This window comes from Paroedura picta, chromosome 1 (genome assembly GCF_049243985.1).
Source record: "Paroedura picta isolate Pp20150507F chromosome 1, Ppicta_v3.0, whole genome shotgun sequence".
Classification (NCBI taxonomy): domain Eukaryota; kingdom Metazoa; phylum Chordata; class Lepidosauria; order Squamata; family Gekkonidae; genus Paroedura; species Paroedura picta.
This window is the reverse complement of record NC_135369.1, coordinates 116,502,630-116,521,766: the sequence shown is the minus strand read 5'-3', so window position 1 is coordinate 116,521,766 and position 19,137 is coordinate 116,502,630. Positions and strand designations below refer to the sequence as shown.

Sequence of the window (19,137 nt, the reverse complement as noted above, 5' to 3'; positions counted from 1 at the left end):
TGCTTGAAAGAGTGCAGGGTACAAAACTCAGCTAAGTGCAAAGAGGCTCTATTTTAAGGCAAGGTTAGATTAGTCTAAGCTATATCACACTGACCTGAATGATCCAGGCTAGCCCAGAAACTAAGATGGGTCAGCCCTTGTTAGTGTTTGAATGGGAGACCACTAAGGGGTTTCAGGGTTACTATGCAGAAGAACGCAATGGCAAGTCACCTCTGCTTAATCCCTGTGAGGTTGTCATAAATCAACTGCAACTTGACAGGTTTTTACACACACACAAAAGCCAAATCAGGGCCTTTGACTTTGGCTCAAACAACCCATGTTGCACTGCATGTCATATCAGTGGTATTTGTCACTTATCCATTACAAAGTGCCTTTCAATAGGCCCTTGAAGAAGGTGTGGGAAAAGCAGGTACTTTAGACTTCCTGAGTTAGCTATTTACCCCTGAAACCCCTCACCCCTACAGCTCTGCTTACTTTCACAAATGTTCTAGCGCTGTTTTTGCCTCATAAACATGCACCTAAAAAAAATCTTGGAATCAGAAGTTAAAGCTTGATACCACAAGATCTCAGTGTCTTGTTTAAATGACGCTCAACTGTGCAAAATAATTATATGTGCTTAGTTAACAGACCAGAATGATACTTACAAGGGCTACAAATCTCTAGCTACAGAATTAAGCATGTGAAGCTGTTTCTTATGGGTTGAAATGAGACTACTAGGCTTGGAGTCACATGAAGAAGCTTGCCAGCCTCACATTTAAATCAAACATAACTGGACACAGTGTAACATGTAGTTTGGCACTGCCACAGATTTTTCTGAATGGGTTTCTATGAAGGAATTATTCTGTAAAGATTTACAAGGGATTGGCTCAGCTTCTGTTCAGAACAAGTACAATGTTTGTGTTTTCTATCCCTCAGAAATAAGAAAGCTCTGTTTTGTGTTGTATTCTGAGGTGGAATGTAACATTGGTGCTCCAGCAGACCCTTCACACTCACACACACAATCAGAGCTTAATTCAATTTGCATCCTTAAATCTCCTCAAAATTCTTCTTTGCAAATCTTGATAGGGAATGTTTTCTATAGATTTCCATTTAATGTTTGCCAGATATACAACATTTGGCATAAGATTTGAGAGCTGATTCTATTTGATTTGTGTTAACAATTGACAAACATCTAGTATTTTATTATTGTAAATTATTATTTCAAATTGTGAGGTAAAGTTTTGTGCCCAGAGCACAAATCCAAAATTTGTGCTTCAGTGTCGCCAAACTTTGAATCTTTGTTTCAGCTTCTGCTGTGGCAAAAATCACTCTGCAAAGGAATGAGGTGCTTTCTTCTTGCTATAACTAACAACAGGAATGCAATATTTGCAATTCTGCATTGCTAGACTAATGCAATATATTCCTCTCATAAGCTGCAGTGACAATGGCATACAGTGATGTGAATGAGAAAACATTATATGACCAATAAGTTATTAAAGAAGCAAAAACTAAGGTGTATTTGATGCCTATAACTACCATTTCCTAAAGTATTAGTTTATAACTCAGTCAGCATCAATTTTAAAAGTAGACCATAAGATAAATTACAAATTTGCTCATTGCAGAACAGGGAAATAGGTTCCCCATACATATAAGATTACTTTTCATTTTGGAGATTGTCCACCCTGTCCTGAACCTTTCAACAAGTTAGGCTTGCTTACTATTAGTTCACAGGGCTTTCAGTGCTTCAGCTTAAAACTGCTGCTGAATTATGTGGGAAATCTTGTGTTTATGACAGCAGTTGGCTATCCCATACCAAAGTGACTTCCAAAATGAAGGCTGGTGTTTGCTTTCTCACTGGCTGGAAAGCAAATTTGTTTGTTTGCCGCCTCCAGAAGATTTAGAAAAACCACTTAAAAATGTAAGGAGAATTGTGTAATTCACTGTGAAAACTAGCAGATGTGTATGATTGCAGGAAATAACAGACAAGGGAGGCACGAAATCTATTATCTCCACCTACACATATGAGGAATGTCTCCTTCCACATAGTTTGTACCTTGTTAAGTCTGATTGCAAACTTTTGTCCCCTTTTCAAAGTGAAACACCTTAAACAATGCAGACACCCAATTTCTGGGGGCACTGCTTCTGGTGAGGATCCCCAGATGGCTCTTTGGTATAAACTTTTTGCAGCTAGCAGCTGGTTAAATCAACATCGACTCATCATCAGCCCATGGTAACTTAATGAGACTGACAAACCACAGTAAATGAATGTGTCCCTTCCCTGCGGCAAGACGTCTCTGGATAAATTCCCATTCAAAACTCTTTCATGTAACCCCCAGCTTTTAAAAGTTATGTGCTTACATCAACCACTTTGAGTCTCAGTATCCTCTCTGCCTTTCCCCTTTTTCCATACTGTCTGCTTCTTCGGTATCCTCTGTCTTTCCTCCTCCCCACTCCTTGGCAGCCCCTCCTCTCACTCCTCCTTTTTCCCCTCCTCCCTCACAGTTAGTGGCTTGAAAACTTTTTAAAAGCTCTCACATCGCTTCAAGTTAGAAAAAAAAGAGGGTGTCTTTTTTTAAAACAAGCTCTCAGCACTTTTCTTTCAGGAAAGGCGGACGGAAAGACACACGAAAACAAAGGGCAGGAGACTTTTAAAGTTTAAATAGGCAGGTCTGTGCCTGAAGTAGTTCTTGCATCTGAGTTTTAACCCCCTGAGGATCAGAAGCACTTGTTTTACCTTCTTCACTGCTGTCTGGAAAGGTAAGGATGATACTTTTTTCCCACTTTTGAATTAGTTCCAATTAAATCTTTTCAGAAAATTGCAGTTACCTCCAACTTAAACACTACAAGTACATTTCAAAATTATTTTCACGTTTTCCAGTCACAAGTATTGTAATTGTGGAGGTCTTGTTTGCTTCATATACAATTTAATCATATCTTCAGGAAATTTCATCTTTCCGCTGTTTGAGATGCTTAGCTTCCACTATGTAAAGTATCATTAACTAGGTTTTCTTTTTATATGCCAAGCAGGCTTGTTTAATTGAAGTCTTAAAAAAAAATAACAATAGAATTCTTTTACCATAGAGAAGAAAAGTTCTGCTTTAGGGAAAGCTAACCAAGGCACACTGCAACAGTATGTTGGAATCTTGCTCTGAAAAAGATCACAGAAGTTCATAATCAACCTCTACCATGAATGTATACAAACATTTTGTTTTCATATGGAAATCCTGGCTGGTGTTTAATACTTCTTACAAAGCAGTCTTTAATTGGTTGCTTTGTTCTGATGCTGCTGCTTCTGCAGTTACTACTATTCGGGTGACTTTCACGTGGCCTTTCTGAACTTTTTCCTCCTTTCTGTGATAATAGATCCAGGCTTTTGTTGATGATTTTTAAGCCTTTCTGTGTGTAGTTACCCTGAATTAGCAGCCCCAGATGTCGCCTGTGCAGCATGAAAGAATCTGATGCCTCTCACCACACTTAGAGAGTTCATGAAAATTGCTTGTTGACTGAGTTTGCCTGACTTTCAATTCCTGTCTGTGTCAATACCCCGTTCCTTAAGTTTGATTCAGAAAACATAGTATAGTTCTAGAAAGCTGGTTTTCTTCTGAAAGCACAGGAAACTCAGATTCCTTTATTGATTTCTTATTGTTAGTGTTGCCAGAAAGAGGAGGAGGGAGGGGAATACAACAAGATGCAGTGGGAATTATTTTGAGGGGAAAACTCCCCCTTTCTTTTTATCAGGCCACCTTATTATTCTGAACCCAGTTTGGCATAGCTAGCGTGATGTAGTGGTTAAGAGTGACAGACTCTAATCTGGACAACCAAGTGATTCCCCACTCCCCTCCACATGCAGCCAGTTGAGTGACCTTGGGCTAGTCACAGCTCCCTTAGTGTTGTTCTTACACAGCAGGTCTCTTAGGGCTTTCTTAGCCTCACCTACCTCACAGTGTGTCTGCTCTGGGGAAAGAAAGGGAAGGTGATTGTAAGCCACTTTGAGACTCCTTTAGATAGTAATAAGCAGGGTATAAAAACTAGCTCTTTCACCTTTCATCCAGGTTCTGTGCCCATAAACTAGGCTAGTCCTATGGACTGAAGGGCCAAGTTTTAGAAGCAGAACAGTGTTCATAGAGGGCTCTGTTATAGCCAACAAGGTCAGCCAGTGGAAGAACATATCTCAGCATGTGTTTGCATCTGGGGAGGGGGGAGGGAATGGCTTGTCCTGGTCTTTCTTTCAGCCCTATTAACATCTGGACTTCAGAAGCCTCCAGACTTTGCAATGTTTACTGCAGTATTTGCCAGAAAAAAGAACCCTTCAAAGATAAACACTGGCAATGACCCATGAGACCTACCTAGAATACTAATAGTAGAAGAGTGAACAGGCAGAGTTCAAATGAGGAAACGGAAAACATACAATATAATCGATCTACCCCCAAAATAAGTGTTCATCATGCAAATCATAGGGGAGAACGCATATAGAACAAACATTACTAAGTTTTCTAGCACTCTCACATGCAAAAATACTTTACAATCTGAATCTCCTTCACCATCTTGAAAAACTCTAGGGTCCCTATTCCCTTTTTGGATTGGCAAGGGAGACTTAACTTGAGCAAGGAACTGATATTGGGAGCCAACTCCGTTGCGTTTAAAGAATGTTTAATCAACAAGTAGTCCTTACAACCATGGTATTGTACTAAGTGAATCTAAGAACTGCAGCTGAAGTACATTCGCAAAGCTTAATGCTTTATTCAGGACTGCTTCTGATTGAATATGCATAGGAGCGCACTATGTCAGGAAACTCCAAAAACAGTGATCTATCCAGCATATGGTAACTCCCTTACCTGTCTTGAAAAGTGAGCTCTGCTTGGTTTAACACCCAAGTGCATGTTGGGTCTGAGTAGAAAAGCCCTTGGATAGATGATGCCTGCTTGTTGCTGAGCAGCACTTCTGACTGAACAAATCATATTGACCCTCTGAAGCATGTTTAAACTAGTCTTTCTGCTACATTCTATGAAGGCATCTTAATTAGTATTCATTGGCCTCAATATTAACTTTACAGGTTCCAATTGGAGTACTTTCCCCCTGCTTTTCTTAGCGTTTGATTATCCTTGCTTATGACAAGCTGTATGCTTATGCCGTAATCTTTAAATGTCACAAAACCCTGTCAGTCTTGCCCTTTTGTAAAAGTTTGTAAAGAAAAACTAGAGTGACCTCAGATATGACAGACATACTTTAGGGGGCAGAGATTGGGAATTCAGATAGTGTTTGTGTGCCCCATTTCCCCGTGCACTGATTCAGAGCCTCAGTTTCAGCTCCTTTAGCCCTTTGGTTCTCCACTAATCTCAGTGACAGTGAATTCACAGCTTTACCAGACAGGAGTACAGGTTTGTGGATGATCTGAATAGCTGAAAGCAATCCTGGAAGCTTGAAAGAAAGAAAGAAAGAAAGAAAGAAAGAAAGAAAGAAAGAAAGAAAGAAAGAAAGAAAGAAAGAAAGAAAGAAAGAAAGAAAGAAAGAAAGAAACTGAATATTTAAGATGGTCCTTCTTGCTTACTTCTGAAATTCCCTGCTAGTTTTCTCAAGAAATTTTAGATTTCTTCTCAGCTTTTGCGTCACACCCATATTTGTCTCCAGTCCTAAATCATTTGCTTATTCCTCTTTTTACCTGCTAAATATTATGCATTTGTGAGTTCCTGGAAAATGTCCAAAGTAATACATGCTTCAATATTGCTCAGATTCTGACAGGAAACTTTAGTTTTATAGGCTTTTCCTTCAGGATTTTATGGGAACCCAAGTTATAGGCAAATGTTCTTGCCTAACTGCAATAGGCATATAGTTCCACAGGACTCTACAGCAAACGCTTACCTACAATTTTCTGATATGGCATTCTATTACCATAGACATTCTGGGGCAGTGGGGCTGCCTGAAAAACATGAACCACGTAACATACAGCACAGCTTTCTTTTTAAAGTGCTCCATTTTCCCAGTTATGACTTGAAGATCATTTTTCCTGGGATATGTAATTTAAAAATGCTAATAAAATAACACTCCTGTGTCTGTTCCCCCCCATGTTTGATTACACACTCTCTATTTATCAAGACATACAGTGAAGGACAGCTCCGTTAGCAGATGGAATCCATTGTATTATCATACCTGATCCCAAATATAGTGATTCGTAAACACAAAGCACTTTTAATACCATAATTTTATAATGTTCATCTTTGTTAGTACCTTATTTCTTATTGGAACCTTTTTATTATCACTTATCATTATTGACATACATTATTAATGATTTAATTTTTATCTGTACTGAGTTGGCACAGTTAGATGCTTTTTTAAACCATGGATGGTGTAATTCTATCCATTGGTCAGTTGATTGTAAATAAACTATACTAAATGGATCCCAATATATCATTTATACAGGGTGCTTCAGAATTCAGATGTGGCAAACCCACCCAATCTACTTGAATGCATAGCCCCTTCTGTATTTGGCTGTCACTGTAGCCTTTGAAGGAGGAAGATACACAGGGCATTATACAGGTTATATGTCCTTCTGTAGCCTACGTTGCTTTGCCCACCTTCTAGATGTATTAACTGTTATTGTCAGCCAAGTAAAGAACCAAATAAGCATTCAGCGTGGAAACACCACACTGGAAACAGTCTAAACTGGTACCCTGAGTAGGGTTGCCAGACACCTCTGTCAACCAGCAGGGGGTGTGGGATAGGGTTGCCAGCTCCAGGTTGGGAAACTCCTGGAGATTTAGGAGTGGAACCTGGGGGGGGGGGACAAGGAATTCAGTGGGATACAATGCCAATCAGTTCCACTACCAAAGCATTAATTTTCTCCAGGGGAACTGATCTCTGTAGTTTGGAGATGAACTGTAATTCTAGGGGAGCCTCAGGTCTCACTTAAATATTGGCATCCCTAACTCTGACAGCCTCTTTTCATATCATAGGGAACAGTCCAGGGTTAGCAGTGTTTGCTCTTGGCTTCTCAAAATGAGAGGAGGTTTATCTCAGAATGGAAAAGGACTTGGCATTTCTTTTACTCATTTTTGTATAAACCAGAGCTCTGAACTTGAAGCATGGAGAACTTCTATAGTTTGAGAGGGATGCCATGTTGCAGTGAATCTTTTACATTGCTGTGATAGTGGTTACAATAATAGTTTTTGAAAACAAATGGGTCTCTAAATTTCAGGCATATTTATTTGGAAATCCCAAGCCAGTTTGGTGTAGTGGTTAAGAGCTGCAGTCTGGAGAGCCAGATTTGATTCTCCACTCTTCCACATGCAGCCAACTGGGTGACCTTGGTCTAGTCACAGTCCTAAGAGTCATTTTCACTGAGCAGTTCTATCAGAGCTCTCTCAGCCTCCACCTACCTGACAGGGTGTCTGTTGTGGACAGAGGAAGGGTGGGCAATAGTGAGCTGCTTTGAGATTCCTTTGGGTAGTGAAAAGTGGGGTGTAAAAAAACAATTCTTCTTCTGGGTGTAAACTGCACGGAACTTTTATTCCAACCCCAGTTCGATTCAGTCCCTGTCCTCCACACAGAATGCGATTTCCGTTTGGATTTGGGGCGATTTAAAATTTCCTTCTGCAACAAGAAGGATTGATCCGGAGTGACCCTACCTTTATTGTGTGATATCTCAGACTGCTTTTAATCCTCAATATCCATTTGGGAAAGAAAGCTTCGTGGTAGAGAACCTCTGATAGGCTACACCTGGTCATGTGACACGCTTGCCTTAAAGGAGAAGCCCCTAATTTCTCTCAATTTCTGTCAGTCCTGGATTTTTCCTCCCTCCTCTGCCTTTTTCGATCTTCTCCCCCACCCCTCCAAGAAAAGAAAGAGGCTCCCTGCCTGGCTCCTCTCCCCCCACCAAGAAAAGAAAGAAAGAGGCTTGCCTCCCCCCCTCTTCTGAACTACCATAACCACGTGCAGAAGACTTTCCTGTTTCAATGGGGAGGAGGGGGGGAGAGGAAGACCCGAGTTCAAAGTGGTCTGAATTCAACAGCATTGACAATGGAATAAAGAAAGTAAGTGCAGACTCTGCCCTTCTGAAGTCTCTTCCAAACAGGTGATTCAGTTCTAGGGATGCCAGCTTCCATGTGGGACCTGGGGATCCCCTGAAATTCCACTAGAGTAAATGGGTGCTGGGAGGGGCTATATGTCTTTGTACCCCACTGAGGTCCTTGTCCTCCCCAGTCTTCATTTCAAAATCCCCATATGTTTCTCAACCTGGATCTGGCAACCCTACACTCCCCCTATGCCCTGCTGGAGGCCAAAGGGGGACCTGGCAACCCTACTCAAGTCAGAGGGCACTTTCATACAGTATAAATGTGAAAATGGCTGAAGGCTTCCTTTGACCACACTTGTGGATAGGCTAGGATGTGCCAGCTGTGACACCAATGCAATGATATAAAACATGACTTGGAGCCACTTCTGTGGTAAAAATATATATAAGCTTCATAGATGCATTTGCCAGCCGTAATACTAGGGATAAGATCATTTTTTAACATTAAATGTGCTACAGCAGGTAGAAGCATAAAAATGAATACTCGGGTTCATATTATTCCATGATATATTGTATTAGAAAGAAGAAGACATATGCAAATATCATCCCAGGCATTATATTATTTCAGATCAATTTTCCAAAAACTGAACTATCACATCATGGCAAAAATGTCCCCTGCAATTCTAAGTTTCTGAATCTACAAGTAGCACACCATACAAATCAATAAAATACATTCAAAACTTCTGACCAAGAAGCAAAGCAGTCAAGCAACTTGTTCAAACAAGTTGTACAGCAGAAACTGATGTATTTTTACTCCAAAATATATCTTAAAATACTTTGTGGGTCGTACTTCTTGGTAAGCAGGCACAGAATTTCAGCTGTACTTCCAAGTAAGCAGTCATAAGGATTGCTGCTTGAGTTTTCTAACTTGTTCTATTGGTTGTCTACCAACTGTACTTATAATAGTTCTCTAATATAAATGTTTCCAAGGTTAACAAATATATAATTATGGGGGGAAATGAACCAAACAGATTTTCAGTAACATAATCTTTGTCCAGATACACAGTATAATATGAAGTTTGACTCTAGCTGAGGGACAAAATTTACATAGTTTAGTTTATTCAGTACAGCACTTTGGCCAGATAAAATTTGTTGACAAATACAGGTGCAAAGTATTTCACAATACAATAAAACACAAACATTCCACTGAATGCTAGGAATGTACCAGCAGAAAATAAATTTAACTAATTTAGCATTTTATAACTTAACAATATGTATACAAGATTAAAATTTGACAATGTATATGCAAAATTCAAAGTTGACATTTTAATGTGTTATTTTTTCTCATCTAAGTCACCTTTTGTAGATACTTAACTGAGTATTTTGAACACTGTATATTTGAGTGCAATATTTGGCAATTGATGTAATAGCTGAGGCTTAACCTTTCCATAGGAGGAGTTAAATTTTGTTCCTCTTCCGTAAAACTGGTGATATTTTCAAGTAAGGGGAAAATTAGCCAAGTTCTAGTGGTTATATAAAGGGGGCACCTGAGGATCATATGTGCAGGAGACTCTACCTCCCTGGAATTTCAAGGGCAAAGTCATTCTGCTCTTGCCACATTCTTATAATAGCCCTCCAAAAACACAGAGGGTCATTTACATTAAGTTATTTGGAATTAACATATTATTTTCTTCATTTGAGACTGCATTAGGTTATTACTTGCATGTGTAAAACAGTTGTCACAAATCAGATGTCAAATGTCATCAAATGTTTTCAAATATAAAAAAATTACATTCAACTGAGTACTGAATGATAGTGAGATGTCCAGTAATTATACATTTGTGAGTCATTATTAAGTCACCTTGAGTTCCATGACATAAGCAAACAAGTATATTTTAAGACCAGCACAGCCTCATTTCCAGTCATTTAAGCATACTTATTCAGAGATTCCAGAAAATTAAAACAATTATTTCCAGGTGAACATTTTTAGCACTCTTTAGTAGCATATAAGTAATAAATCATAGGGCAAAATAATTCAAAATATTAATAGATTTTTAAAAAAAATATTGGAGGTCTGGGCAAATTAGGCTACTTTATTTGAGATTTTTAAGCTGTATAAAATAAACAATAGAGTCCTTTATTATGCTCCCACCTAAGCATACCAAGAAGTAGTACTGAAACCCTTTTCAAATATAATACAAAAGGTGCTACAAATTCAACTAGTCTTTAAATGTATTTAAGAGTTTATTTCTCTGATGCCATAAAATATTGTCATTCAAATAAACACAGGCTGACGAATGAAAGAAATAGTATTTCGAGTCTGGTCTCATTAAAACTGTACTTCTTTAACAGTTGTCTACTATGCAATGATAGAATAAAGAATGCTTTGTGGGTGATTTTTAAAAAAACATATATATTTGTTTCTTAGAAATGTGTAAATAATTCAAGCTATACTTACTCCTAAAATAAATATAGCCAGGAGATAATGAATTTTGCCTGCTAAAACAAGTTTAAAAGTTGATGCTAAATTGAAAAGAAATATTGCTGATGTGGAATTAAACAGATAAGGATTGGTGTATATCTCCTTATATTAAGGGAACAGAGTAGAATGTAATTAAAAGCAAATAATCTAAAACTCCTCAGGAATAATACTTCCTTTGTTTTCAATCATACTTTCTGAAATAACTTTATACTGTAAAGAAATACGCTGAGCCTGGGGGGAATTTTGATAATGGCACATTTAAAATCATCAGCAAAGCAGTTAATGAAATCAAGAAGCTATTACTTGAGAAGGAAGGTGCCCTCCCCCTCAGATAGGGTGCAGAGAAAGGTAGCTTTTAAAGAAAACTTCCATAACGTTCTATTTCATTCCTCATGGCTTTAAAATCTTCTTGGTGTTCACATCTGGTTTGGCTAGCAATGACAATACATTTATGGAAACTTCAATGCATGAATTGTCCTTTGGAATGTAACTCTGGTGATGGATAGTGTTATCAAATTGCAGATCACTTATGGTGACCCTGTAAAGTACTCAAGGCAAGAGACAAAGAGAGGTGGTTTGTCATTGCCAGACTCTGCAAAGCATCCCTGGTATTTCTTGGTGGTCTCCCATCCAAGTACTAACAAGGGCTGACCATGTGGCTTGAGATCAGGCTATCCTGAACAAGGCCGATATAACTCAACAGGAACATAATGGTATGTGTGTGGAGGGGGACATTTAGCACCTCAGGCACCAATCATTTGTTTGGAGAGTGAAGATTCTGATATTAGGCGCAAGGACTCAATACCTTCAAAGCCAAAAAACCTGCAACCTGATCGGGCAGGGAAATCATCCAAGTCCACAATATGCACATATCACAATACTATGGTAGAAGGGTCTCTGGGACGAAGCCATGGTCTTTATCAGACTCCACAATGTAAAAACATTTTGGGGTTCCCACAGTCCTACTTTAGGACCATAGTTCTGTAGAAGAACATGAGCATTACATTGCCATTCTCCAGATATGACCTGGAGACCTCCCAGATTTATACCATCTTGAGATGAGATGGTAGAGATCAGTCCTTCTAGATAAAACTGTTCCTTTGGAGGGTGGACATATTATAAGTTATTCTTCCCAGGCACTGTCCCCAAATCTCCAGAAATCTCACAGCTTGGGTTTGGCAACCCTGTGAAGAAGGCCCAAAGTTCCAACCTTGAGATCTCAGGCAATAAGACTTGAAAATAATTCTGTCTTGGCAAAGAATAAGCAATTTCCTACCTTGGGCTACATTCCAAGTGATATCAAGAATATCTTCAAGAATATAAATACTGCCACTATTTTACTGATACTATTCTAACGGCTCAGAACATATTTAAGAGCTTGGGGATGCTCACCTTCCCTTGCTCTTTTAAAAATGAAGTTGGTGTGATGACCAGGTACTAGGGTAATCAACTCTGGTTTGGAGAAATTCCTGAATATTTGGGTGGTGCCTTTTGAAGATGGTGTTTGGGGAAAGGAGGAAGCTCAGTAGGTATGTAATGTGACTCTATTAGTACTTCAGTTTCTCAGAGAATCTGTTGTATATCACAGTCTCTCCTCTGAATTTGCCTTTTCATCCAAGGGAATTGTTCTTTGTAGGCTGGAAATAAAGGGTGACTCCAGGAGAACCCCAGGTTCCACGAGGAGACTGTCAACCCTATGTGGCACCCCTTCTATATCAATCAATCAATATTTATTTACGGTCATTCAGACCAAAATTCAAATACATGTAATTAAAAAACTAAAACAATGTAAAAGCCTTCTATATCTAGTTTGTCAAGTCTTTTGTTGTCTAGACTCAGTCAATCTGGCCATACCGATCCAGACTTCTGTAACTTCATGGATGGATTCCTGCAAAAGGCTCTACATGTGGCTGTCCTTTAAGGCAACCTGGAAACTACAACTAACCTGGAAACTACAACTACTCCATAATATGGCTGCCTGTCTATTGTCAGTAACTAGTCACTGGGAACATAGGTTGCCCATTTTGAAACAACTACATTTATTGCCACTGCCAGTCTATTTTGAAGTTCACTTCAAGATGCTGGTTACCTTTAAGTCCTGTCATGATCTGGGGCACAAATATTTAAAGGATCATCTAATTCCATATGTTCTTATGTACCAACTATGGTCTTGACCAGGGGCAGTCAAACTGCAGTCCTCCAGATGTCCATGGACTACAATTCCCATGAGCCCCTGCCAGCGAGTTTGACTACCCCTGGTCTTGACAATCCCTCCACTTAGGATGGTCTGTTTGGCATAAACCAGAGCATGGGCCTTATTAATAATGGCTCCTTCTGCATGGATTGGGCTCCCTGAAATGGACCAAATTTCAGGAGGCACTGCAGCTCACTTGCTAGGGCTTTAAGGAGGTTTGAATGGTAGGCATCTTTAAGGCAGGGGAGGAGAGAGATTTGGTTTGTTATTTTATTTTGGTTGTAACTGGAAATGTTTTCCTTCTGTTATTATAAGTTACCTTGAACCATGAAGAAAGGCAGGTTATAATAGAATCATAGAATCATAGAATCTTCATAGGGCTTGGTACCTTGGCCCCAGATCATCTTCGTCGCTCTCCTCTGTACCCTTTCAATTTTATCTACGTCCTTCTTGAAGTGAGGCCTCCAGAACTGCACACAGTACCCCAGGTGTGGTCTGACCAGTGCCGTATACAATGGGACTATGACATCTTGTGATTTTGATGTGATGCCCCTGTTGATACAGCCCAAAAGGGCATTTGCCTTTTTTACTGTTGCATCACACTGCCTGCTCATGTTTAGCTTAAATTCCACAAATACCCCAAGGTCTCGTTCACACACAGTGTTACCTAGAAGCATACCCTCCATCCAGTAGGCATGCTTTTCATTTTTCTGATCCAGATGCAGAACTTTACAGTTATCTTTATTAAATTGCATCTTGTTCTCATTTGCCCATTTTTCCATTGTGTTCAGATCTCGTTGAACTCTGTCTATCTTCTGGAGTATTTGCCAGTCCTCCCAATTTGGTGTCATCTGCAAACTTGATGAGTAGTCCCTCCACCTCCTCATCTAGATCATTAATAAATATGTTAAAACGTACCGGACCGAGCACCGAGCCCTGAGGTAACCCTGAGCTAATAAACTAGCTTCAAAGCCCATTCCTAAGAATGGGTCTTGAAAGGGTCCCGTCCACTGGCCACCAGCCAGGCAGCTTAAGGTGGCTTTGGGCCGCAGGTCGCAGCCGGATCAAGTGGGATGGGCGGGGGCTGGTCAGCTCATTAGCAGGGCTGGGACAGAGTTTCTTAGCAGGCAGTCAGCAGGCCGGGAGGCCCTCGTTAGCAGGCCCTGCTTACCAGACCAGAGGGCCTTGTTAGCAGGCCCATCCTAGTAGGCCAAGAGGCCCTCGTTAGCAGGCCCTTCACCATGACCCTTTGCCTAGGGCCCTCACCCCTTACCTGCTGCTGGTTCCAGGCGCTGAGAGCAAAGTGGCTAGAGTGTGGGAGCTGTAGGGGCAGAGCCAATCAGGGTGCAGCCAGCTTTGCTGGCTGCATCCTGATTGGCCCTATTCCAACTTGGACAGCCGGATGCATTCTATCCCCCAGACTGTTTCACAAATATATAGAGGAACCATGGATAAGGATAAATAGAAGATACTATGAGACCTAATGTGTTCTACCACCTGGAATACTAGTTGAAACCTAGAAAAAATGGGTTTGAATCCCTAATCAGCACTGTACAAATTACAGTTCCTTATTTTCAGTTCCCACTTTCAAAATAATATTCGCCTGCCTAAGGACAAGTAAAAAAGAAATTTGGGGGATGGGGCGGGGGAAGGTAAGGCAATATTTGAATGTACAACTAAAATACAATTTTATCGATCTAAAAGACAGATTAATTTGACTATTAGATATAAGTTTAGTTTTCTGGAAGCAACTAACCCCAGATATTTCTTCATAGAAATTTTATCATTCAAATTCCTACAATTTTCATAGTGATATTTAATATCCATGCTTAGCTGGACTTTAGTAGCCTTTCTTCCCCCCACAGGGTATGTATGTGTGTTAAAATATAATGGGAACCTATGGGGGTTTTATTGTCATTTTAATGTTTTATTGTGAACTGCCATGAGACCTTTTGGCGAACAGCAGTATACAAGTTTAAATAATAAATAAATAAATAAATAAATAAATAAATACACACACATACACACACAGATATATATATATATATATATATATGAGCCTCTTGTGGTGCAGAGTGGTAAGGCAGCCGTCTGAAAGCTTTGCCCATGAGGCTGGGAGTTCAATCCCAGCAGCCGGCTCAAGGTTGACTCAGCCTTCCATCCTTCCAAGGCTGGTAAAATGAGTACCCAGCTTGCTGGGGGGTAAATGGTAATGACTGGGGAAGGCACTGGCAAACCACCTCGTATTGAGTCTGCTATGAAAACGCTAGAGGGCGTCACCCCAAGGGTCAGATATGACTTGGTGCTTGCACAGGGGATACCTTTACCTATACCTATACCTATATATATATAGCAAAATTTCCAGATACACATACACTCAGACTGAAAGTCCTGCAAGCTCTAGAAGTCCCTTAGCATATGGGTTCATGCTCCAAATAGTGCTTCCAGTAGAAATAGTCCAACAGACTTTGAAGAGGTAGTCTCATCGGCAGTTTTCCAGCAGCAACTGGACAGATATTTATCATGGTTTCTTTAGCTGATCCTGCATTGAGCAGGGGTCGGACTAGATAGCCTGTCTGGACCCTTCCAACTCTATGATTCTATGAATTTGATGTTGCTGAGTTTTGGAAGCTGTAGAAAGTTTGTTTACTAAAACTATTCCGGTCCTGAAATTTATTACACTTCAAATAATTTGTTTTCACAAGATATTCACAATGCAATAACTACAACAGTCATAAGATGTGACCCCCTTTAATATATAGTTATCTCAATTAATAATACATTACACAACAATTTTGTAGGCTAATAATCCAAAATCAGTTGTCAGACTGCCCAGTAAGAAGAGTTTCAATCCCCCATAGTTTTTTTTAACAAGGAATGAGTGCCTATGCTGAAATAATATTGATGAATATGGTAGATTTATTTTACCTAGCAACTGTTAATGCAATTAAATATTATATCTTGTAGTTTGTGTATTAGGTGTGAGAATTCATTCTTTCTTTGAAACACAATTGTGCAGCAGTCACCAGAGCTTCATCTGTCTTTCTTGTATGTTTGTAGGTAGCAGCCAGTGAAGATGGGTGACTGGAGTGCTTTAGGAAGGCTTCTTGACAAAGTCCAAGCCTATTCCACAGCAGGAGGGAAGGTGTGGCTGTCTGTCCTTTTCATTTTCAGAATCTTACTACTAGGAACAGCAGTGGAGTCTGCCTGGGGAGATGAGCAATCAGCGTTCCGATGCAATACCCAGCAGCCTGGTTGTGAGAACGTTTGCTATGACAAATCCTTTCCAATCTCTCATGTGCGGTTCTGGGTTCTGCAGTTCATTTTTGTGTCAGTGCCAACCCTCCTGTACTTGGCTCATGTGTTCTATGTGATGCGGAAAGAAGAAAAACTTAACAGGAAAGAAGAAGAGCTCAAGCTTGTCCAAAGTGAGGGTGTTAATGTAGATATGCACCTCAAACAAATAGAAATCAAGAAATTCAAGTATGGGATTGAAGAACATGGCAAGGTCAAAATGCGTGGAGGACTGCTCCGCACCTACATTATCAGCATCATCTTCAAATCAATCTTTGAGGTGGCTTTCTTGCTCATACAATGGTACATCTATGGATTCACCCTGCAAGCCATTTACACTTGTGAACGAGTGCCATGCCCACACAAGGTGGATTGCTTCCTGTCCCGTCCCACAGAAAAAACCATCTTCATTATCTTCATGTTGGTGGTGTCTTTAGTCTCTCTGTCCCTGAACATCATTGAAATCTTTTACGTCACTTTCAAGAGTGTTAAGGATCGCATGAAGACAAAAAATGATCCGTTCTCTCCTAATAGTGGTTTGAGTCCCTCCAAGGAATGTGGATCCCCCAAATATGCCTATTTCAATGGCTGTTCATCTCCAACTGCCCCTTTGTCACCCATGTCTCCACCAGGATACAAACTTGTCACTGGAGATAGGAACAATTCCTCTTCTTGTCGTAACTACAATAAGCAAGCCAGTGAACAAAACTGGGCAAATTATAGTGCTGAGCAGAACAGGATTGGACAGGCCGGGAGTACCATCTCCAACTCGCACGCCCAGCCATTTGAATTTGCTGATGACCCCCAGAACAGTAAGAAAATGGGTTCTGGGCATGAGCTACAACCTCTCACTGTTGTGGACCAAAGGCCACCAAGTAGAGCCAGTAGTCGAGCCAGCAGCAGACCTCGACCTGATGATCTGGAAATCTAACCCTTTGTAGCCACAGTACTTATCACAACTATGCTATGAAGTGCATTAGAAGATGCACATATGATTTTCATGCGGTTCCATTGGAGGTGGTACTTAACAGTCTCAGTCAGGAGATTTTAACAAACATAAAAAACTTGGGGATTTTTTAAAGTGGGAAGTTGGGGTGGTGTGGGGAAGTACAGCACATGTTGGTATTTAAAGTAGTTGATTAAAAAAATTAAAATGCTACATTTTTTAAAGTAGTTAACACTTCATTAGGGGGATTGGGGTTTGTTATTTGCTTTAGAAAGATTATAAATGAGTGGGTATGTGTGAGTTTATAATATGCTGACTTTTCTAAAGTGTTTTGTTTTTTGTTATACTAAAAACAAAAGTTAAACTGATTTTTTTTTATCAAGATGAAATGGAGATGGTATTCTTTTACTGAAAACTGACAGTCTTACATCAGATTCTGATGATTTTCCTGTTAGAACATTCCATTGTTAAAATTTGCACTTTGAAGGAAAAACTTTCTGGTATGACCTGGTCAGTGTCTATACAATTATGCAAGTCTAATCAGTTTCCTTGAAATCAGTGGTCTACATTTCAGACAAGGCCCACTTGACATACTTTGGCCATATTCGCCTTATGATTCCAGCAGATCGAATTCAGGTTGCAGAATGGAGTTCTTGTACCTGCACCATTGTTTTAGCACATCAGCATCCTGCTGATCACATACAGCCTTCACCAATGGCTAGGAAATGATTTGTCAGGTATGGAGTGAAGCTGGACAATCAAGCTAATTTTATTTAATATTATCACCTACATAGACTGCATATCTGTCCACAGTTAAGTGCCACTATTATTAGTGGCACTTGAATATTGTGGTTGGAGTTATAGTCACTGGGTACAATCCAGGAGCATTAAATTTGCTGGAAATGCCTTGCTCCTATCAGAGTCTCTTGTGCATTGTGATGCATGCACAGGGCTTTGTCCATAAGAACCATATAATTTAGTTCAGTACTTCAAAAAGTATATAGCTTTGCATCCTCAAGCGAATCAACCGCTCACTATGTACAATGAGTTTTCCACAAAAATTTGGACACTGGTATCCATGGCACATTACTAGACTAGGCTATGTATATGGATTTGTGAGTTACTTCTAAGGACAGGTATACATGGAGTTTAGTGAATGGCTTTATACACACAAGTACTTATGCATTTGTGTGCCACTATGATGTTTACATTAAACGATTCCAATAAATACATCTTTTACCCATTTTTAACTATTGAAACCATATATTTGTATATTTTATAGCAGATGCTATAAATTTATAAATTATAAGATCTTGCAATTTTTTAAAAAAATTTCCTATCAGTTCCAAAAAATACTTGATTATTGCTTGATTAAATTAAGAAAGGTTCCCAGTCCATTTCTCTGACTTGTAATGACTTATGCTTGAATACCATAAATGGTAGTACTGTGGTGGTGGTGGTGGGTGGAGATGTTAGCCTGTCAATAATGTGAGAGACTTGGGGACAATTTACACAATCATGCTTATTCTGTAGTAATCGTAGTTATCACATGATTGCTCAAGGGTATGAAAAGATCATCATGGATTATACATCAATGACAGAGCAAAAAAAGCACTTGGTAACTGCAGCCTCAGAGGATTGTGTGAATAGGACTCTAGAATAACTGCTTTGAGCTGTACTAATAATACATGTCTATGTCAGTTTTATGGTAGCAAGCACTTCTTGATTGTTGTTCACATACAGATCAGCTCAACTGTATCATGATGGTCTAATTCAGCTTTGTTATTTCATTCCTTCTCAGTGACAGTTTTAATATTTGCACATAAATTTTGGGGAGTGCAAGTGAGGCTGAAAGAGTACAATTCTAATTTATTTGAAATATATGCTATGGAAACACAACATTTTGTTTTCAACTCAACTCAGTTCAACCAGGAGAACAGCCTGGTTACATTTTTGCAGCAGCACAGACTTAGGGATCTTATAATATGTTATACTAAGACATATGACATTCCATGTTAAAACTATTGTCATTGATTGCATGTATGCCGCCATAGCCCATCAAATCACTTTTTCTGGAGAACAAATGTTAGCCAATAAAGTTTTAATTTAGTATAAAACAGTTTGCCAGTAGTCAGTTTCTGTGTCTGGGTATTTTTGTCATCCTAGTATTTAAAAAAGCAAATAAGGCTATATTGTCAATGATGCTATAGAAGCATGAAATATGAATTATGGTGCTC

General features: G+C 39.5%; 1 protein-coding gene across 1 annotated transcript; it reads left to right on the top strand.

Moving 5' to 3' along the window:
• Positions 1–2,474: 2,474 nt before the first annotated feature.
• Positions 2,475–19,017, top strand: GJA1 (gap junction protein alpha 1). Its single transcript, XM_077300712.1, has 2 exons — positions 2,475–2,736; positions 15,721–19,017. The coding sequence occupies exon 2, from the start codon at positions 15,737–15,739 to the stop codon at positions 16,883–16,885; it is 1,149 nt and encodes a 382-aa protein (XP_077156827.1). The 5' UTR covers positions 2,475–2,736; positions 15,721–15,736; the 3' UTR covers positions 16,886–19,017.
• The last annotated feature ends 120 nt before the right edge of the window (positions 19,018–19,137 follow it).